The sequence below is a fragment of the Pempheris klunzingeri genome, chromosome 7 (assembly GCF_042242105.1).
Source record: "Pempheris klunzingeri isolate RE-2024b chromosome 7, fPemKlu1.hap1, whole genome shotgun sequence".
NCBI classification, from domain to species: Eukaryota; Metazoa; Chordata; class Actinopteri; order Acropomatiformes; family Pempheridae; genus Pempheris; species Pempheris klunzingeri.
Window position 1 is genome coordinate 20,974,204 of NC_092018.1, and position 23,792 is coordinate 20,997,995.

At 41.7% G+C, this 23,792-nt stretch overlaps 1 protein-coding gene across 1 annotated transcript in view; it reads right to left on the bottom strand.

The window, feature by feature from the left end:
- Nucleotides 1-6,142: 6,142 nt before the first annotated feature.
- The window catches only part of LOC139204373 (tight junction protein ZO-2-like), a 72,499-nt gene continuing 54,849 nt past the window's right edge, over nt 6,143-23,792 (bottom strand). Inside the window, exons 13-23 of the mRNA XM_070834390.1 lie at nt 21,916-22,135; nt 19,443-19,627; nt 18,326-18,421; nt 18,121-18,200; nt 16,127-16,337; nt 15,908-16,008; nt 15,012-15,230; nt 12,578-12,685; nt 10,282-10,782; nt 8,488-8,573; nt 6,143-7,410 (exon numbers count right to left, since the gene is read on the bottom strand). Coding sequence (XP_070690491.1) covers nt 7,254-7,410; nt 8,488-8,573; nt 10,282-10,782; nt 12,578-12,685; nt 15,012-15,230; nt 15,908-16,008; nt 16,127-16,337; nt 18,121-18,200; nt 18,326-18,421; nt 19,443-19,627; nt 21,916-22,135 — 1,964 coding nt within the window. The 3' untranslated portion in view covers nt 6,143-7,253. The remainder of the gene's footprint in view (nt 7,411-8,487; nt 8,574-10,281; nt 10,783-12,577; nt 12,686-15,011; nt 15,231-15,907; nt 16,009-16,126; nt 16,338-18,120; nt 18,201-18,325; nt 18,422-19,442; nt 19,628-21,915; nt 22,136-23,792) is intronic.

Sequence of the window (23,792 nt, forward strand, 5' to 3'; positions counted from 1 at the left end):
GTGTTGCGGTCGAAGGTCGTGACAACAGTGTCGACCTGGCCGTGTCCTGAGAGGCTCACACCGACTGTTTACCTGCCATCACTTGATCTCTGCTGACGACACGCCTGCAACCAGCACTCTGCGTGCTGTTAGAACATGCTGCTGACCCTTTGTTGCTTGTTCATACATGCAAATCTGTTCATTTTCACATTTTCCTTATTGGATGTCTTGGCTCAGGGGTCATCAAGTGGCCGAAGTGTGGAACGTGTGATCATGTGATAACAAACATTGCCCACTAAGCCACACGACGACACTCGAGGCAGTTTCATTTACTGATTAAGTCTACGATGGAGATGTAGCAATCTAAGTATTTCTGTTTTTTTTGTCATGGAGGGATTTATGTCACAGAGCCTAACACACAATACATAGTTTACTTTTATGTGCAATCTGTATGAAAGTGACCATAATTATGCGAGACAAGACACTACAACACTGCCATATGTTCACAAACAAAATGTACTATTTACTAAAAGGATGCAACACTTAAAATTCACTTATATGTCTGCTATATGAATTCTGAGAGAATATTGTTTCTTTGTAATATGGGTGAAGTGATTCTTTCAAAAGACTGACTGCTGACATCCTCATACTGATAAACCACCTCTGCACATCTTCCTAAATGAAATCAATATTTCGAAGAATTCTGTCACCACTGTTCTTTGTGAAAAACATAAATGCACTTCAGCCAAAATATCTTCAGTTTTCCACGTCTTCAGAAGCTTCCATGAAATGGCACATTTCACATGATTTTGTAAAATGAGAAATTGTTTTCGTGACAGTTCATAACTTTCTGCACCTTTTTACCTGTTTACTTGTTTGTCTGCCAGTCACTAACTCCTGCACCAAGCTATACCACTCTGCCATATCTTTTATTTTGCTCTCCCAGCTGTCGTGTTTCAACCCTCTTCTTATTTGTCTGTTATCCTGCTTGCTGTATTTTTTTTTTTACTGATCTGGTTTTTTACTTTTCTTTTGAACTTGGCATTCTGGACTTTGATGACCATCTGACTGTTCTTTTTTTTTACCAACCAAATAAATATTGCTTGCACATTACCTCTTCAACTTAAGCCAATTCTGATCCTATGAATCTATTTGAATCTATTCTGTCCTGGAGGCTGCAGTATTTTTACTCTGCGCTGTGGGAAGTATCTGTATCTCCTGCTGAAACACTGGCTTGCCAAATCCCAGCCTACCAAGAACTGTTGATCTCCCAATAGGTTTAGCTGGTGTGAATATCTTATTGAAGATGACACTGACACAAAGCATTACTACAGTTATCCTTTGTAATTATAATGTCTTGTCCCGTCTCACTCATTTGGTTGTCTACAAACCTTTATGCATAAATTGAATGCATTCAGTTCGTCCATCAGTTGCAATTACTGTTAATTATTTAGGCTATGAGAAATCCTCTTCAAACTACACTGGCAGTACATTCCCAGATATCCGTAGAACCAAGGCAAAAATCTTCTCTAATCTAATCTAAGCAGGACGGGGTGGTTCGGTGTGGGAGGTACTATGAACCAGTGCCCCGGTGGACATACCAGTTTCAGAAATACCGCTCCAACGTGTGTGCATTCTGAACAACAACACATTTTGATCTGATTTGATTTCACTCTGCAATCCGAATATTATTCTGAAATTTCTCTCGCATCCTAAGATATATACTGTTTCACTACATCACAACATTTAACCATGAAACAAAACACACCAAAGATTACAAGTAAATGGCCACAGGGAAGTCAGTAGAACAGAATCTGAGACCTTCCAGATTTGGACAAGCATCTATTTGATTGGATCCACCATGAAAATATGTAAATACATTTTGTGTAATATTTAATGTGATCTGCTCTGTCAATATTTCATTTCCTGTGGAGGTTACTCATAAAGTGCTTGCTTGCTGCACAGGTCGGTCCGGTTCAGCTCAGCTTACCAGCAAATATTAGGAGCTTTGGTGGGCAAAAATGACAAAGCAAATAAGTTACGGATTACTTAAAGAAACACTGTGTGCAGCACGCCACTTTCCACTGTCCCTCTCTCTCTCATCACTGGTCACTAAATGACAAACAGACAGACAAAACATCTAACTTAGTTTGGTCCATTAGGCTGCTTCGTTTTTACCGTCATAAGATCCACAACTTTCGACTCTAATCAAATTTTCTCTCCACAGCAGCAATCCACAGGCTGAAGGATAATGACAGGGGAGTGAAGACGCATTCAGTTAGACAGACAGGGAGGGAGATTGTCGCAGAGTTTTTGTTTTGTTTGTTTCTTGAAATGTAGTTTCTTTGCTATTGTATGTTTTCTCATCAATGCTTAACTTGCTTTGGGAATATGTACAGTGTTGCCAATAACGCCAATTAAATTAGATTGAATATTGAATTGAGAAAGAGACAGTGGGAGATCTGTAACTGGTCTCTACATGTCTACATGAAGCTGTGTAACAGATGACCATTCACAGAAAGGGCTTTTGATGAGGAGCACTCTTTATTGGTGTTGTAGATACCAATATCTGTGAGTGTCACATTGAACTGCAGCATGTTTATGCTGCTGACCCTAGACATGGTACACTACAGACTACAGTGCTTAGGTAAATCTCATACAGTGCCGATGGCATATCAGACACCCTTCAGGAGGAAGTAATCTAGCAGATGGAAAAGGAATCCCAGAAAACCATTGAAACGAAGCAAGCAACATATGAATAGGCACGTCATTGAAAAGATTTACCTGTGTGCTGTGATGGTCAGCTGCAGGCTGGAGAGGGAGAGGCTGTAAATAAAGTAAGCCACAAAGGTTGAAACAGGGCAAAGGTGAGCAGTGTGAGCTATGTTACCTAAACGTCATGTAGGAAATGGCTTTAGTCCCAGCTGATCTGCAGATTTAATGAAAGCAGTGGCGTTTTCCCAGTGGTGATTTTCTGTCGCGCTCAGGGCACGGTAGGATCAGGTTCACAAGTGTATATCATATTATGTGTTTTATGGATGTAAAGCCTGCCTAGTGGAGGGGCTGGGATGGCATTTCAGGATTGCATGGAGGTGATCAGGATGTGTCTGCAGCAGAGTAGCCTGGAGTAGCAGATGCATTTGAGTGAGCAGAAGAATGCGTGGGAGAAGTACGTCCTCCCAGGCTGACTCTGATTTCCTGCCTTGTGCAGGCATGCAGGAGGTACCTGTTTAAACAGTACATCTTGAACAGGACGTAATGTAAACTAAGCAGGATCTCAGTGGAGGCCTGGATCTGGAGTAATGCCGCAATCTTTTAGCTACGACAGAGGAAAATATGAGGGAGCCACCATCCACATCAATGCAAGCACTCCTGGGCTGACCACAGAAGGAGGTGGATGTAGTCTCTAGCATAATATCAGTAGTACGGTCAGGATCCTCCTTGTTGGGATCCTTCATGATTCTCATGGTCAGAGTTGGGAGTTGGCTGAAATGACTAGAAAGGCGCTATACAAATACAGAGCATTTAATCAATACTAATCAGTAGGATATTTATGAAATCTGTTCTTAAAAATGATCACACTATGTACAATATACGTGTGGTTAAGACTTTTTCTTTTATTTGGTGTTTTTAGGTGAAAACATGGAAAAACTCAGCAGACACAGTCCAGTCATTCTGCTCATTCTCGCTGTCTCATTTGTAATATAACCCTCTGCCATGACACAGTACAGAATACTCCATGAGTTCAATGCCAGTCTATGTGAAGGTCATTCCCCATTAGCACTTGGATTCTGACAGTAAGCACTTTGTAACTCATGAGTGGAGGTAAAGAGTAAACTGAGATACAATCACAGATATTTGAGCATGTGGAAGACCGTTCATTCACACAGATGATGTTGACCAGACCAAAGAGCGCTGAGTGCCTCCACCATAGACACCAAGACCCATGCACAAAACACACTGCCACTCAAAGCCAGGAGCCCATCTCTGTGCGTTACCAAATCTGGCTTTGGACCTAGACAAATATATCACTGGCTCACTTCTGAATGTATAAATTTCTTTTACTCCACCCTGTGGATGGCTGATAGAATACAAAAATGATTAATTCAGCTAATTTTTTACTTTTGCTGTACTCCATGTCTGGTAGGTTTGTGCAGGAAAATGCCTGCTCGCATACATGACTTCATGTGTTTTAGTGGTTTGTTTGGAATAATACAAAAGCTGTGTCTCAATTCAGATCCTTTCCCCTTGGAAGGACAAAGCCCACAAATGTGTGTCATTCAGACAAGGCTGGATTATGAACTTAACAAAGGGGCTACTACCCAGTGGCCCCGAAAGCTTACTGGGAAAATTGGTTGGGCAATATCCATCTATCAGCCATTACGCACTTATCCTTTGAAGAGTCACAAGTGGGGGAGCTGGATCCCATTCCAGCTGACATGGTCTGGACAGGTTGCCAATGTCGGTTACAGGGCAGACACATTAAGACAGACAACCTTTAATTAAAAGTTGCCAGTTTACCTAACCTGCATGTCTTTGAACTGTGGAAGAACAAGCAAACTTCAGCCAGTTGGCATGTTCGACCTCACTCTGCTGTGATCTAAGGCGATCACCATGCCACATATCTGTATCCTGGTTAGGGATTCCCCCCCCTTGTAAGTTCATCCAGCCATACCTTCAGAGGACTGGTCCTGTTCCACTTATTCAGTTTTCAAAGAAAGCTGTTCTTAAGTGAGACACAGCTTTGAAAATATAAGGCTGGTTTTATTCTTTCTTTTTATTCTTATCAATTAACTCCTACACCAATAATGTGTATTATATGGTTTCTACACCTCTAAGACATAAATATTTTAAAAAGGCTCACAAATATATAGTTTCGTTTTTAAAGAAAGGTTCAGTCATTTCTGAAAACAATTGAACACTTGAGTTTTTTTCCTTTAAAAATTACTCTGATGGGGGTATCTGATGTGGTTTTAATAGTTTTTGGACAATAATGATGCCCTGTGGCACAGAGAAGGAGGATAGATTGGTTTTGGATACACACACTACACCTATTGGATCAATTCATTGTTCATTTGTTTTTGCACATTGGATTCGTTGACATTAAGAAAAATAGAACATATCACCAACCTTATCATTTAACAGGGTTGTTACCATAGGCAGTCATAGCCACAATGGTTAAACAGACAAAAGAGGGTGCCACCTACAGAAAGTTAACATTCCAAGGCAAAAGACATCACTCTACTGGCCACATGGTTCAAAGTGGCAAATCACTTCTGGCTGGGAAGTACAGTGCAAAAACAGCACAGCAATGAATGCTGAGCACCAAAGACAGCGAAAACAATAAAGAGGAAATCTTAAGGCCCAGTCACACCAGAAAGTGGGACAGTAAAATTCATTGGATGTCCTGGTGGTAGAAGTTTGGTGACATAGTGACAGGACCAGTTGGCAAACTACTGTAGCTAACTCAATTATCCAGTCAGCCTTGTTGCCAACTTGTGCAAATGTCCAACTGTGGTACTTAAATAAAACAAATCTCCGGTGGCCCACAAACCCATAACATGCCAGCCAGAAATCTGTTGTTGCTTGTCAGACATAGCAATAGCTATTCATTAGCTCTCCTGACCTATCAAATTGGTTAACTAGCATGCTAGTTAACGGAAAAAAAGTTGACACTGCTTTTTCCAAAAACATTTTCGAAAATATATTCTTTTTTGAATAGTCATGATTACTGATTAAAAGTCTTCTTCTAAATATCCTCTTTACAATGTAATTTTATATGTTTTCTGTCTTTCTATGCTATTCTTTCCTCAGCATTTAGCTGTTGGACACCATGCGGTAACCAGTGCAAATAAAGGTATATATGTTCGCTACATGTTCAAATCACTCAAAGATGCTATTTGGTTGGTAGTGAATTGGGTCTTCTACACTGAACATTTAGGTCTACTTCTCTGAATTTCTGAATGCTTTCCATGTTAATATTTCCTGCACAGTTTACATTCTGAGATCAGGTTTAGACTTATGGGGTTTGGGTTGATGATGTAAAATGTGGATTATTGAGTGGATATTGAGCTTAAGGGAACATAGAAACATCAATATGTTGACCTCACTGGCTCCTTGTTCTTTCAAAGATCAGCACTGTCGAGACAATTAACGGCCTGTGTGAAAGTTGATCAAAATTAAACTTGCGAAATATTTGTGCAGTTTTATGTCGCTCCCACAAGCTTGTCCTCTGATTGTTTCCGTTCCATTGAAACTAATTGGCTTTGCCGCGAAATTTGGCTGCTTTAATGCTGGAGTAGCTGGGCTTTTGACAACCTGACCTACTGTAATAATCTGATCTTGACTGATGTTGTTCTTGATTAAATTCTATAGAGCAGACATTGTTTGCTCTTTCCTACACATGGCAGATAGGTGGCAGATTTCTGTGGGTGTGTTTTGTTACTGGAGGTGACAGCAGACAGTACAGTGTGTGGGGACAGCATTAAGGTTTTGGTGTCACTGTTTCCCTGGTTTCCCTTTAAGCTTGACAGCAGCAGAGGTTTTAGTATGGCTGGGTGGCTGAAGGGCAGAGGAAAGACAACCCAAACCTCATGGGACTAAGAAAGTAAAAGGCACTTCAAAAAATTGTAACAAATTCCAGAGTTACTAGATAGAATATGTATAGATATATACTGTATGTATACACAGGCATTGTCATATACGAAGGAATGCAAAGACAGAGTATAAACACTTTAGATATAATATATATATATATATATATGTATATATATGCTGTATGTAATAATATATACGTAACCTTTGTTGATCGTAGCTAGCAATAATAGGAGCTTAAAAAAAGAACAGGGTGATAAGCATATTGTGGGCTTTTGGGTTTGTTGAGGTTTTTGTGAGGGCAAAACTCGTGGCAATAGGTTTCAGTTGCTGTGCACAAACTGAAGAGTTGCATAGGCAAGAAAACAAGTAGTTCTTAGTCACTCAGTTTTGACCATTAAAAGTGGTACATAAGAAAGAAACAATAAAATACAACATAAAAGTAATGTGAAGACATTGTGTTCCTATCCAAATGGATAGTACAGATTGCTTTGACTTCTTTGAAGCAAAAAAAGGCATTTTCCCCTCAATATTAAAGAAGCAAGAGTCCGTTCAAAGTCAGCAGCTTACTTGTGCAGGACATGATGGAATGGTAAGTGTGTAAATAGACTGTATATGCAGCACATGTGTAAATGTATGTCCAGGAAGCTGAGGGCTGGCACAGCTGCTGTGTGCTCACCCTATAGTTCAGTGTCCTGGTACTGGTAGGAGTTTGCAGTGTAGTATCCCAATGCTGCCTCTTCCTCTGCCGCCTCTTCACTGGTGTAGAAGGGACCTCCCGCCTTGGAGGACGGTGGAGTCTGGGGTTCAGGGCGGGAGCTGGAGCTGGAGCTGGAGCTGGAAGTACACAGAAAATACAAGCTGCTCTGAGTTCTGCCCCCATTTCCAGTTTAGTTTGTGCTTCACTAGTCTTGGCCGCACGATGCACTTCCTGTCTGGCAATTTGGCAAAAGTGGTCCACTCTACTTTAGTCCTCGCAGAATATCTCAACACTGATTGTCATGAAATGGGGTACAAACATTCAGCTATCAATGGACTGGCATGACATTTGCTGTAGATATTCAAGGTCCAAGGAGGATCAATTCTATTGACTTGTTGAAGCCCCTCTCCTGTAGGTGGAATATGTTGACAACTGCTGGATTCATTGCTGTGAAAAATATATATAGAGTAGAGCCACAGAAGACATTATATAGGCATTTCATTTTCGGTCTCTGTGCTGTACTCCTAATGATGAGCAGATTGGTATCCTCTTTTATGCACTCTGCAGTGTTTCACAAAATATTGTACACATATTGAATACATGCAACTACCTTTGATTTGCTTCATTTGTAGCATACACCTAAAGTTAGAATCTTTACACACTGTTTTACTGTTGATACTATCAATGGTTGACATTTTCTCAGCAGTAGCCCATTAATGTATTCATATGGCATTATCATCAGTATTGCTGGCACTGTGTTCAGCATGAAATCTGATGGAGTACGCTCTTTATGGTGTGGTGCATTAAGTGGCTGTGTTGTAAATACACCAGTTTCTCTACTGTTGTATTTCTGATGATGTAGCTGCTCAAGGAGCGTTTGCTGTAATGTTAAACAACACTCGGTACCCTCAGTAACTCCAGGCATCTCCAAGTCAGCCGCAAGGATTAGAAATTTAAAGACATTGAATGTGTTAGTAAACTGTTGGCTGTTGCCTCTGTGGTCTCAAGTACTGTCAGGTGACAGATGATAGATGAAAATTTGCTCCATCGAATCTTCATTCTGCACTTGACGATGGAATTCTCTCTTTCCCTAAAAACACAAGCCTCTCAGGCTGCACTGTCATTGATACCTAGTAAACTGGGAGGTTAGCAATCTGCAGAAAATACACTCACAGTGGAGCTTGGAAACTGTTGTATGGCAGTAGTGAGCCTACCCGATAGGCTGTGGGCGACTGTGATCCAGCTTGGCTGTCTTCAGGGGAACAGCATAGATGTCTGGGTGCTTCTGTGCAATTTCCAACTGGGAACACAGAATAGTTGATTAAAGTCTGTTATGAATGGTGTCCAAACTAATGTGTCCTAAACAATTCTACTGCAAGAATTCCTTTCCTCACTACAAACATAAAAATTCTATTAACTATAAGTAATTTCAGACAAACTAGAAGGAACTGTATGGAATACTGTCTGAGGGAGTATTAAACCACTGTAAACATTATCCATACAGTAGCAATGTCAACGTTATAGAATTTCACACCAGCATGCTGTGTCTCAGTGTCCAGTATGTATGTGTTTTGCATTGTCTCTGGGTATAGAGACAAGACCATGTTTCAATGATTGTGATGCTTCAGTGAATGTATGTTAATACATTTTTTGGTAATTGATTCATTTACTAATGTATACTGCACTCACAGAAAGAAAAAATAAAGCATATGCTGTCTTGTAATGATGACTATGCCTCTCATATTAGAAGATCTTGATCTTTACCTTGTTATTCTGAGAGAAAATTCTTCAGTCATCTAATTAAGGGTTCTATATCTCATAAGTTTGAAATTCACATCTCATAATTATGAGACAAGGCAATTTTCTTACAATCACAACTATGTGATACAGATCTCTTCATTATGAGATGCTGAGTCATACTTTGGGGATACAGAACTCAAAAATCCTAATTTAATGTCTGCCATTTTCTTTGATGAATACAATATACTTCTACTGTATACTATGCACCCATTCAAATTCTAAATCAACAAATCCTTTAAGAAATTGAAAGTGTGTAATATATGGCATTGGTATTTTAAATCTTTGATATATATGAAAGTTCGCCCCATTGTATTGTCCTTCCCACCAGTTATGTCTTCAGTAGGAGAGTATGGAACATAACACAGCCAGATTTTTACATCAGAGCAGGATATCGGTGCCACCGTGACAAAATAAGCAAACAAATATACTTTGCTAAGGTGTTCTTGTTTTAACATAATCTTTTTCACATGGACATTAATAACAGATAGATGGACTGGGACTCATTCCAAGCTTAAAATAAAACTTAAACCATGTAAAGCAGTAATGGTCAGTTTTTCTTGTCAATATGCGCTACATAATGACTTACCATGTTTAAATGATTTGGTGATAAAGAACATTTTGTTATATAATGACATAAGCAGATGTGATTGTTTTGATAAAACAGAGCTACATGGTAGATGGTAATTATGACACGTCATTATTCAAACTAACATTTCTGAAAATGAAAAAAATGTAAAAAATATGGATTGTGTGTGCGTGCCGGATCATAGATCTTTCTTCAGTTTAATCCTCTTTCAGGACTTTGGGAGCTCTGTAGTGCTATTTAATTCTTTCAATCTTCAATAATCTACTCCAGACCTGCTCTCTCCACATGTGACGTCATGTATTTCTGCATTTTCTCTCCTCTCATTCTGGATAGCAATAATCTCTTCTCACTTAATTGGTGGGAGAGCCATTTTCATCAAGTCACTATAAGTGGTGCAACAGGATCATATATATCACACGAAGGAATCAATTCACTTCACCCACCCTTTTTGCACCTAGTGTGCTGACACAAAATGTGCTGGGGTATGTTCTAGTTGTTCTTCACTTGTAATTAGTGCTGCCTAATGAACTGTAAAATAGCACCAAAATGACTTAGTCCCTACTTTGTGTAATACACATCATGATATTACAGATGACCAATGGAAGCACTGAGCCATGCCCACCCTGGCGTTCTGCGCCTCCTGCATTTCCAGCACCCTTTGGGCTCGGGCGAAGTGATCCATTTTCTCAAAGGCCTTGATCTTTCCCAGGAAGGACCTCGTGGATGGATCCTCCGCAGGGCTGTCCTCGGCTGTCTTCACCTGCTGCCTACAGACTGTCACTGTCGCACTGGGCAGAGCCACAGGTGAATGAACTGCAGCCTCTGCTGTGCTCCCATAGCTGGTGGGCTTGGGCAGGGGGGGGGGCTGAGGTGCTCCCAGGGGACGCAGTTTGCAGCAGGAGTTGAAATTATGAATTGGAGGTGGAGGCAGCAGCCCAGAGGAGACGGCTGAATGGGAGATGGGTGGTGGAGGGTCGTTGTTGCTGCTGGCAGGGCTGCTGCTGGAAGGAGAATCATAACTTCGGCTGGAGCTGGGGGCTGGAAGGTGGTGCTGGCGATGGAGATGGTGTGGGACAGTCGAGCCTGATATGAGGACTGGATCATCTCTCAGAGACAGTTTCACCTGACCAAGGAGGGGAAGTGTTAGCGTTAGAGCCACAACAGAGTGCATGAGACTCACACTTCTCTGGTATTTTGTAGAAAATACCTGAATCTGATTTTTTATGATAAACAAAACCATGTAACACAAACCGTCCGGCTTTCAAACAGCTGCTACTATCAGCAAACAGTGCTGGTGTCTAATTGTCCAACACGAAGCAGAAACTCCATACTGCCAGTTTGCTCCATATTTATGGCGCATATTTACCGTAATGGGTAAAACAACCACTATGACCTTTACAGTTATGACTTTGTCTGAGCGTGTTTGGAGATTCATCTGGCATAATCGGGTTGTTTATCCAATGTTTTCCCCTTGATTTTGATCCCAGTAACACTTCAGGATCTCCTTGGAGGTGCTGGAAGACTAAAGTGGGGAAGAACACAAGGGGCCTGATGCATAAACCTCTGTGTAGATGATGCACAAAGACAGGAATATTAATACACATTCTTTCTGTCGCATTCATAAAGTTGCACATACACAGGTTCTGTTCTATATAAATCAATTACTGTGGAACACATGCAAAAGCCTCATGTCCCCTCCCACCGTTAGCTACAAATAAACACAGTGCTTAAATATCTGTTTGAATATGGATACATGTGTCTGCTCCACCACTTATCAGACCTGTCACTTAAAACAACAAGAAGAAATTCAAATTCACTCACTGTGTCGCATTACTATAAACGGCTGTGGCTATTTTCAGTGCCCATATGTTTCATTCATCACATGTACCCTGGAACCATCGTCGCTGTGATATCTCAATCATCATTTATTTAACATCAGAGAGAGCTTCATAGAGCTCATACTGTAACAGACTTTTCAGGATAAAATGCACCACATGATGAAATAAGGAGATGATGGCTCGAAAATAATGATTCAATTCATCACTTGCAAACAATTTGAAATAAGGTTTGTAAAATGCACCTTTGAATGACATTTTATGGAAAACAATAACACGATCATGTGGCTCCAGGTCTACCTCAGACCTGGAACAATGGCTGAAAATGACTAAGTGGATAGAAGAATTAGTTAGAAGAAGTGAGTCTGCAAGGCTGTATTGTTAGAAGTGCTGCCAGGTGCTTAGAGCTCCTGTTATCTCGACTTACAACACGCCAGATTCCAAAGGCTCCATTCCATGTCAGCAAGGTTAGAGCCACATTACTCTCAGGAGACGGTGGAGCTACCAAATCAAATTTCCTCTACACCTCGGGGCAGCGAGAACAACACATCACATTAAAATGCTGTATCTTTAGGCAGATACGGGGACATCAAATGATGACATGACTCATCCTGCAGCTCAGGTAATCAAAAAATGTGTCTCCTCTGATCCTGTATTGTTTTTGTATTTTGTATCTGTATTGTCCCTTTTGTCCAAAAACCAGTGATGCTGCAGTTAAATACATCTCTACTCTTAAATTTACTTCCTGATGGAGGAGAGACGTTTTCTTGATATGTCAGCACATCTTTTTTTTTGTAAAAAGAAAGGCTGCTCTGACATCAGAGAGAAGCTCATACCACAAGAACAGGTAAGAGTCTGACAGGGATGACAGACTTCACGGTCCTCCGAGTGATGGGATGGCCACATGTCCACAGGCAGAGGGGTGCAGTGGTTGGGCTGGGGGTTAGCGTTTGACCAGGGCTTGGAAGCAGGAAGGAAAAGTTCCCTTCACTGCCCCGTGGGCCAGCACTACAGATTTTACCTGGATGCTTACGGACACCATAACAGTGTTTCCAGTGTCTACATGCTATGTGTGTACCTCACCTTGTTGTCTGGTAAGAGGACAGGTGGAGGGCTGGACCTGTTGAGGACTTCCCGGCTGCTGATTTTTCTCATGCGACTCCTGATGTCTGGATTGTACCTGCGCAAGATCTACATACACACACACACACTTATACTTCTAGGCAGGATAGGTTGTAACATTTAAAGAAAAGAGATATTTCCAAGCAGTTATCCCAAGTACTGCCTTGACAAATTACACTGAATTTACTTCCAAAACAAAAAAAATTAAAAGTGTCCCTTGTAAAATATGCTGTCTAGACGGTATCTACACTGTACAGCGTGTCTCTGGTTCATTCTACTCCCCCTCATCATGTTTGTACATAGGGGTAAACAAAACATTACATTCCACAAGTGTGCCTTCACGCGGTACCTTAGATGTGACGTCATGTGAACATGCATGTGTTGCTTCTTTGGTTTAGACACTTCAAATGCTCCGATAAGACCGGAGCATTATGCATCCTTATGCATTATGGTGCATTCTAGAAATTAAAGCAACGCATTGCTTATATGTAGTAGAAAATGTAAAGATCGATTGTCACAGCTGGTAAACAGTCTGGTAACAGAAACAGCAGGAGTGCAGGAGCCACTGATTGTTGTATTCTGCTGTCATGGCACACTCGGAGCTGTAGCCCTTCTGCATCTGCACTGCAGATGGCAGCACCATCTTGAGAATGAGAGGAAGAAAACCTGGACAAGTGAAGTGTGTATGTGTGTATGTGATTATGGTAGCGTATGTCTGACTGTTGTGTTCCTTAACAAATACAGATTATATAGCATTATATAACATCAAAATCAAAAACACTTTTTTTCCTCTTCCATGCAGTGCTATTTATTCAGCTGGATGCTTTAGTGGAAGCTGATTAGATCCACAGACCTTGCTATGAGCAGTTTCGTGTAGGATCTATTTTCTAGCAAACTACGGCCTCCAACCATCCTGTTGTCCATGATTAGATGCACAGACCTGAGTATTCAACTATTGGGATATTCATTCGTTGGGTAAATATTGGGTTTTCAGTTTTGAATTCTAATATTGTTTTTTCATATATATTCTGTCGCACTATATTTATACTTTTCAACTGCATTGTTAAAATGTAGAAATGCCATCTCAGCAAGGGGGCCTGACATCCCTCTCACTCACTTGAACATTAGTCTAGCTTAGTTTACTGATGTGTTTGGTTTGCATTGCATCTCCTTCTCTGCTGGTCTTATTTGGAATCACATGACTAGATAACTGGCGGTTGTGTCAGTTAGTCAATCGACTGTGCCGCTGCTGAGCAGAAAAATGTCTGAAAAGATTTGTTAATTGGCGCCAGCGAGAAAAAATGGCCGCAAGTTTGAGGAAAGCATGATAGCTTGTGTTGTCACAATTCTGTAGAATAACACAATCCTTTAAATCTCATGCTTTTCATTAACCTGAAAGATATGTTTGAAGCTCTACACCATCCATCTCAGCTGAGAACAGACAAATGTCTGGTCAGTCCTTTGACTGTTGACCACCAAAATCTAATCACTTCACACATCGTTGAGTCCAAGTGGACGACAGTGGTGGAAAGTAACTGAGTCTATCTACTAAAGAAGTGTATTTAAGTCTGTGCTCACCTTGAAACCCATATGTTTGGTGTAGTTATAGACTCAGACATAGAGAGAATGACAAAATTAACGTAAAAAGGGACTAGACAGCTGCAGGTGATTCAAAACACCTAGAGTCCTCGCCAAGACCAACAACAGGGGTCACATCAGTCCAGTTCTCATGGATCTGCACAGACCTGTGTGTCAAAGAAGTTATTTCAAAATGGACTACCTTTGGTCTCTAAAGAACTGCATCGTTTAAAATACATCTCTGATTTGCAGCCATGTTCTGAACGTCTCAGGTGGTCCTCAGCAGGTTTGCTTACTGTTCCTTGGTGTCAAAGATAAAGATGGTGAAGCATGTGTTGCTTTTACTGTCCAAAGTGCAACACCGTGAATGTTGTAGAGGAAAAGCTGTGTGAAAGTATGCAGCAATAATGTCCTTTCTGTGGTTCATTGTATCTCACCCTCCTCTATGACAGCATGGTTTACTAATGTCACCATGCATCTGAACAGTTTTGTGGTTGGATAATATTTCATATAAACCATCTACTTATTACTTAGTTACTTCTCAATACTGAGCGTTGGTCAGTAAAAATACATTACTAAACTGTATTCACCTGAAGATATTCTCAGTATTATTTTTAAACTACTACTTTTAAACAGTTTAACACTGTTTATTCATGATTCATACTTTGATCAGTGATAAAAGACATTGTCAGAGGTTGGTGCTGCAGCATGGTGGTACAGTGAACAGCAGAGAGCTCACTCCCTGTATAAATTACAGTTAAAAAAATGAAGTGAATTCTTTTGTCTGTGTGTGTGTGTATGTGTCTTAGACTCTGACCTCCTCAGCAGTGACGGGTTCAGACGAGCGGCTGATGGCGGAGATGTGCATCATCTCCACATCGGGCTCATTGTCGGTGTAAGCTCCGCCCTCGTCGGCAGTGTCATCCAGGTCGGAGGTCAGCCGGCTGTCCATGCTGAGGTAGTCAGCAGACATGGCGGACAGGAAGGACAGACGCTCCACATCCTGGCAGTCCAGATCACTCTCTACTCCCTCCAGCTAGAAGAGACACATGGTGGATCTTGGGTGTACAGGTAGGAAGGATGGACAGACGGATAGCACAAGAACAAGAGAGAAGAAAGAAAGCCGAGCTGTAGAGCACTACTGGCAGGAAGTAGAAAGACACACAGTGAGCATGCTCAGAGTGCACACAGAGGTGGCTGCTATGAAGCTGACAGGAAGCTAGTCTACTCCAGAGTAATGACACTGAATAAGAGCTTACTATATACACTCAGTAGCCAGTTCATTAGGTCCACCCAGCTAAAACTAATGCAGTCTAGTAAACAGTCCTGTAATAATCCGAATGTTTGAGAGAGGTGTTGATTCATCTGGACTGTGAAGTCATTGCACTGTAACTGTATTTTGTTACTGAGTTGTACTTCTTTTATTTAGCCGACCCTCACTGATAGAAATGCGGTGGACAATATCAGTACGCTCAGTATGATTGGAAAGATGCTCTATACATGGGGGATTTAATTCCCATTGTTAAGACTGCAAAACCAACGTGAATGTGTGTGGACATGTATTAGTTGTGGTGTGGGGACATCGATCTGTTTACACAGTAATATTGTGGAGACTTGCCTTCCTTTTGGTAACAGAATGCACGGCCCCCCATAATGTAAAACATCATGTGTGTGTGTGTGTGTGTGTGTGTGTGTGTGTGTGTGTGTGTGTACCTTGCCATCAGACACCCAGACAGCCTGCATCTGCTGCTCCCTGATGGAGTCTTTGACACTGCCGTACCAGGCATCGTTGGCTGAGTTCAGATCAATGGTGGCTGGATGAGAAAACCATCCAACCTCAGCATACACACTCAAAATAACGCAAAAATACAGCTGCAGCAGTGCCACAGCGCATTACACCTGACCGAATCTCTGCATGTGTGTCGACTGTACCAGTGAATAAGTGAGAGCAGGTCTTTCTCAGCTTGACGGCCTGTTCATAGAGTTTGCGGGCGCTGCGGTTGGAGTTGGGGGCGATCCTCTGTCTCATGGCCTTGATGCCGTGCTTGCTGTCCGGGTTGAAGAAGATAACAATGGGGTACCACTGGGTGTAGTTCAGGGTGTCCACTGCTTTGGGTGTTACATCCAGCAGAGCATGCTTGTCCTGTGTGGTGAGAGGAACAGGGACACAAGGTAATGGTGACCAGTTAGTGGAAGTCAGTGTCTCAGTAGAGCATCTGTGGATCAGGGACACTGCAGCTTCTCATCATTCTGAGACGTTTGTTTTATCAAAATATAGGTGGAAAAGGTAACACTGAAATGGTAGTAAAAAGGGAGTCACTTTATGTCTTGATAGTTTGAACTTACTGTGTTACTGTTACAGTACATTTATGTATTTACTGTTATCCTGTAATTACCACAGTCAGCAAAGGTTACACAGGTTCACTTTAAAAGGACTAAACACTGAAACTGGACATTCTTGGACACTTTGCAACAAGACAAATGACTGAAAATCCACCTGCAGAACAAAACTTTACTCAGCAACATGTTGTGCTGTCCATTCAATTGATCTAAACAGGCATGGTCATTTATTTTTAAAAACAATATTTCTGTTTCTAGAGGCGCTTTAAAAAACACCATCTTACAAAAACCCAAGATCACTGAAAGTTAAACGTCATCAGCTCAGCAGAGATTATAGCTTAAACGTCTGAAGAAAGATTTCTGTATATCATGGAGTGAAGACAGAATTACAATCACACACTTTCCATAGATAGTTAAATGGTAAATGGATGGCACCTTTCTCTCCTTCCTACCACTCAAAGTGCTTTCACACTGCATCCATGGCAGGCACTACACACTCATCAGGGGGAGCTAATCATTCACACACACACTCACACATTGAAGGCACAGCTTCAAGAGCAATTTGGGGTTAACTGTCCAATCAAGGACATGTGGAGTGGAGGAGCCCAGAATCGAGCCACAGATCTTCCGATTAGTAGATAATAGACCAGGAGACACTGATACAGTTTCCCAGAAGCTGTAGTTTATTTGTATGCTAACGACGTAAATGCTGTTTAACAAGATGCTGCCTTCAGATTAAGGGAGGAAGCAGCCTTCAAGTCAGCAAGAGCTGACGTCTCCTGAACCATGAATAATGACAAGCGAGCCAATGCACAGAAAATCCATGTTGCTTTGTGACATCAGGGACACAAAGTGCATGTGGCAGGGCATCGAGGCCATAACTGACCAGAAAACACCACAAGCCGATGTCAGGAATGCTTTCTTTCCCGTCAAATAACATCCTGGGGAGGAGAACACTCCCCCAGGGGAGCAGGCACTCAGACAGGATGTAAGTGGCACGGAGAGGACCCCAACGCCAGTTACACTCCTCAAAAAGCTGCAGGACAGGACAACATGTCTGAGCAGTGTGCTGAGAGTCTGGAGGCCCACCTGGCAGGCGTCCTAGCAGACATTTATTGATTTCGTTGATAGGGATGATACATAAAAAAAAACTTCTAGCAGAAAGAAACTTCTAGCAATAGGTCATTTGCTTTGGATGTCTCTGGTTGAAGATGAGTGTGGACGTTAGGTGGTCATTGCCTGACCGCTTCTTACTACTGATCAGTTGGACCAAAGTCTTGGGTGTATACAGCAAACCACCAATCAAAGTGCAAGCCCCCCCCCCCCCCCCCCCCCCTTACCACGTCTACTGCTGGAATCTTGGATATAGTATATGTCCTTTGTTCAAGTCTTTCTTGTAAAAAAGGTGAATAAACTTTCTAATGATTAACTTTTGACGTTGTTACTGATGGTTATGGTGTACTGCAGACAGCTGGTTGACAAAATCCTTTAAATCTACCATTTCAGAATGATAAACTTCATTCATGCCCCAAAATAAATGTATTGGACATGACATAGGTAGATGTTTTGTGTGTGTGAGTGGGCACCTGCTCGATGATTTGTCTGATGGTGTTCAGGCGAACCACTCCTGAGGACTTCTCAGAGCCAGCGTCTTTCGGTTCCGTTTCTAACATGTCGGCACAGAAACAACGGACAGGTCATTCAGAGGTAATAATAGGACATCTATTGACTTAGGGAGACAAAGACTTTCACAACAACCATGTGGACAGAAAGTGGTTGGCAGAAACTCACTGGCAATAACAAAGAGGTCAGGCATGTCAGAGGCCAGTTTCTCATTAGCAGCATCAGCGATGGGGCCGAACAGCACGACAGGACGCCGGAACCCAGCTGCAATGACACACTGTTATCACAACGCCGCTCAACAGTTTGTGACATTTACATTTTGTGACATTTACATCATTTACATATTGTTGGTCAGTTCTGAGGACCCGTGGTCACCAGAACACACACACAAACACACACGCTGATACACTTCCAAGTCTGTATTGCTGAAAGTCAAGAGGTCTTGAAGAGAACCTGACTAACACCAGATTTCTGAGGCTGATACCAACCATATAATAATATATCTTGCCATTTTTTATATAGGAATTTTTTTTTTAAATTAACAAGGTATGTGGTGAGCAGGACATTTTGTAGTGGACTATGTAATGGAGACATGTAATTTAAGGAATTTTCTAAATGACCTGAAACGTATCTTTGACATGCGGTGACATGTTTAGTTAGTTATTGGCCAAACGTATTTACAGCTAAAATATAACTATGAGTAGCTAAAATCCAATGATGATTAGCCATGTCAATATTGGTCAAGAGGCTCATCATTAAGGTCTCATGTGTAATTCAATAACAAATTATGCATACTGTACAACTGTTTTCCTAAACAGAGTCTCACACCAGTGATTTACTCAGCCTCTGGGCAGTGGATTAGTAATTAAAGTAACCCTCTAGGGCCAATTAGTGCACTGTTACTAGAGTGCAGCAGCCCTGTGGATCTTTCTTCCGAATTTTGTGACTGATTGAAATAATGCTTTTAATAATGCGACTCAGAGGAGAAGATGAGCACTGCACTCAAAGAGCATGCATAATGTGGAGCAGGAAGAACAGTGAGGACAGCAGAGTAGATAAGACATTTAAAAAGAAGCCGGATGAGACAGCAGAGAACTGTGATGGGGTTAAAGATAAGATAGAGAGGAGATGAAAGGATGAGTGGAAGAACTGAGGACTGGACAAACATCTGATGTGACATCTGGTCTTTTCAAATAAGCAGTAGTGTGTACTGTGATGTATACTGTACAAACATTTTCATCAACAGAGATATAGAGAATGAGTCCGAAGCACGAGTCCCACCCACCTTCTCGGAGCACCACTCGTTCATATGCTGGGAAGCGTGTGGCCAGGGTCTGACTGCTCATGTTTTCTCTGCTCTTCCTCAGGTCCTTCCTCTTCATTGAACGTTGGCTTCGCAACCGCCAGAAGTCAGCTCGATCGCCCGCAACGGCTTTATGAGAGCTCTGGACACTGGCCATCTGCTCCGCTCTGACAGGACAAACACACCTGTCACAAAGCCTTTCTTTATTCACATACAGTACATGTGTAAAAACCTGAAACCTGAAACTGCACTGCATCAAACAGTACACGCAGTGGTAGCTTTACAGATCTGAATAAAGAATAAGTGTGTCTTGCTAGTTTTGGCTCCTGAACAATGGAACTATTTCTCTTTTCTAACTGCATTGGAAGGTACACACTAATCTTTCCCAGTGTGGGAGTGTATGGTATAATCAACACACACACACAAATCATATGGGATAAAGTATACAAATGGGACACATGGTGTCTCACACCAGTGATTTCTCAGCCTCTGGGCAGTGGACCTGTAACTACAGTAACCCTCTTGGGCCAATTAGTGCAATGTTACTAGAGTGCAGCACCACTGTACATCTTTCCTCCTAATTTTGTGCCTTTGAAAGAATGTTTTTAATGAGAACTATTCAGAGGACAAGACGAGCACTGCACTCAAAGAGCATGCATAATGTGGAGGAGAACGAACAGTCAGATGACAGTAAGGACAGATGAGATGATGAGACATTTAAATGAGACAGGAGAGAATGGTGATTGGGAAAGAGATGATAGAGAAATGAAAGGATGAGTGGAAGAATGGGGGACCGGGCAAACGTCTGATGTGACATCCCTTTCAGATAAGCAGCAGCGGGCCTATGGCCAGGGCAGACCTTTGTGAGCCACTATCTGAAAGATCACTAGGTCTGTCAGGTTCCTGTACTACAGCCCCAGAATCTTCTGCTAAAGACAGAATAGAAAAATACTGTTACTGTACTACTGTCAGTGGTAAGTAAGGCTGAAATTAAGTATGCACTCACAGATATATTCTCAAGTCCAGATCAAGGCCCACATCTGGACCAGAATGCAAATCAGTTCCAAGTGGAACATGTGCAGCACATGTACACTACAGTAAACAGCATGTGATCCAGCTTGCAGATGGTGAACTGTTTGCATGTTTTTGTTCATCCTCAGTTGCTGTGTGTGCATTCACTCCAGTCAAATACCGACAAGTGTGAATGTGCTTTTCTAATGGTAGAATGAGGAAAAAGGAGAATGGACGGAGGAATAAACAGTCCAAAGGTAGCCTAGCACTGAGCCTATGGACTACTGCCGCAGCTGCATCTTACTGACATTTCCTTATTTTGTTGTATTTTACTGGGCTTTTCTGTACCTCTGACCTCACCTAAAATTCATGTGTTATAACTCTTGTTATTAATTATTATACTTGTTTTAACTCTTGGACTGAGGATGATGATTACTCCTGTGTGGACCACCACATGTAGGGAAGAAGAACTGTAGAACTGAAGTTCTCTCTCAATCCCTCAGGGCGTCACTGTGTGTCAAATAAACTAGTTTGTTTTTACATTAGAAAGTGATTATTCATCAGAAGGGTGAAAAGTCTGCTGTCAAAAGTCACGTTAACACAAGCACTGCAATCCTAAACGTATCCGGACGTTACATGGAGGAGCTGTATGGAGAGATCAAACATGTTTATCAGTTGGACCAGACATTAAATGGACTTTAACCTGTCAGCTCCTTACTACGTAGTCTGTATAAAGTCCGCCTGAGCCCATGTGTAAATAGAGCATATCATGGTCCTGATGATTCACAGCGAGCAAGTGGGTATGTTGATGACATCTCTGTCATGTGACTGGCACGAAACCAGAGCAAAACAAACATCTGTACTCTTTACCCCACTCTTTCGTGGATTATACAGATACGTCCAAATACAACTGAGATCAGTGCAAAAACAGTCATCATTATGAATGAGTCAGTGGCTGTAAACAAGGCTTTATAGCACTTTCCTGCACTTTTTGTGTCGTGTTTTGCCGACAGCGTGTTCTACCCAGGCGCCACTCTTCACCTAAACCAAACGGATTATTTTCAGTAGGTGAGGATGTGTCTGACATGGACAGTCTCTTGTGTGTGCGGACCTGATTCTCGGGATGCTGTCCAGAATTCATGTGAATTCATGGCTATAGACTTCTCCTAGGTGCACTGCACTGCCTCCCTAATTTCTCTAAGTCTTTAAGTCTCTAAGTGCTTTTGACTTGATGAATTACACAGGGAATTGCTGCACAAAATGGGAATGACAAATTGTTGGAATAAGCCCCCACTCAGTTCTGCCATAGGAAAGAGAGTTTCATGTGCTGTTGGATGACGTTACAAGCACTTTTGCTGAAGCACGCTGAGGCCTTCAGCCCTGTGAAGAACTCACCTCCTTTAGCTTCATGGGCCCCTAAAAAGGGACTGGCTGGTGGCCCTACCTGCTCTTGTTGGGGATTATGCCCTTTTCCAGCAGCTGCTTGTCTTTGCCAACACGGATTGCCAGCCAGTTGCCGAGCTTGCCATCATAAAGGGTGTCCACCACCTTGAAGATGTCCCCCCGGCTGAAGGCCAGGCTCTGAGGAGTCTCTTTCTCATACTCAAAGTGGGTCCGGATGAAAAAGGAATCTCCACGCCCCGACACCAAGATATCGTTATAGACTAGTCAAACAAAAAAAGTAACAGATAAAGAGAAGGAAGCATTAAAAAGAGTGACAGATGTAATGTGGTGGATGTAGAAAAAGAAAAGGGGAGGCAGCAATAGTGGAGTAAAATGTTAGACCGAGGCTCAGATAATGTTTGAAGCTACTTAACACATTTTCTCCAAGTCTGTTACTGCTGGGTTCTGGGTGGTGGCAGCTTGAAGCAGCTTCATCAAACTCATATTTAAAAACACTCTAAATAATGATAGCTCATGGGGACATTATTCCACTTATCCAAAACTTCCACTTATGCCTACTTACTGCCTAAACTGAACAAAGTGGGTCGTTTTGACCAGAAGACCCTTGTGTTGAATGTGGATATTAGGTTTTCATGTATTAATTACTCTGTTGAACTGCTAGACTTCTTTGAAGGTAGAAGCACCATATTGTTAAGGTCATTTTTATAACAGTCAGACACAGTGACAATCCATTTATTACATTTCAATTAGAGTCACATCTGTCAATGAAGACACTGTGAGTAAATGGTTACACGGTTAGATTTCTAAATTAACCTGAGCAGTGACAAGCAGAGTCAAGCATTAGTTCTCTGATCTGCAACATGCCAAGACATGCTGCAATGTGCCAGCAAAGGCAGGGAAACAATGCTGGATTAAAAATGATTTTTAAAATCGGCTTTGCAAATGTTTTATGAGGAAAGAAATGCATTGAACACATTGGTTAGAGCTACAGGTAACCTCCAATGGGTTTCACTGAGAAAAGTCCAAAGAGCACCTTTAACTAACTGACTAAGCTCTTATTTCTATCATTAGAGGAATAAAAGGCCCCACATAAACACAAGTTAAACAGTGTATCGTTGTATTGTGTCGCACTGAGCTCACAGTCCCATGCTCTGTATTCCATGGTTGAGCATCAGAGCATCAGAGCATTAGAGCATCCTCACCCCCCCTCTGAGCAACAGTCCCAGAGGGACAATGATCATGTCCTCATCTGGCTCTCTACCATGTTTTCTGTGAGCATGTCATCATGTGTTTGAGTAGAATGTTTCCAACGAGAGGTAGGGTTTAAAGATGGGAATTAATCAAACTACAGGCCACATGAGTAGTCATGGTCCCCAAACGATGAATTCTAATGTTTTAGTGACCTTGTGTCTTTTACTCTAGAGGCTAATATTCCATTTGTATGAAAGATATTTCATTATCTTATTGGCTGAGCACTTTCCTGTAGCACCATCACCATTAGGACTATCTACATTATTTAGGTTTAGGTTTTTTTCCACATTTTTCCAAATGTAAACTTTTCAACTCAAGGTCCCCCTGTTCTTTGAAACCGCATTATACGGTCTTCATCAGTAAATGGAACTGGCCCAGGTGACATGTTATTTCATCGCATACACTGGACTTTATTTTGCCCCTATTTCACATAACGCCACCCTGCTGCCCAAATACTCACGAGGGCACCAAAGAGAGCTCAAGCTCCCACTGAAAATAGTCAAATTCAATAAAACTACTAAGTGGACATTTGGGGTTAGATTATTTTGTGACGTGCACTGTTCTCAATGGGCACAAACGAACTTTCATTGTAACATTTCTTACATGCACAAAGCAAACACAATGCACATACAGTATTTTTCTGCATGCTGTATGGAATAACACTAT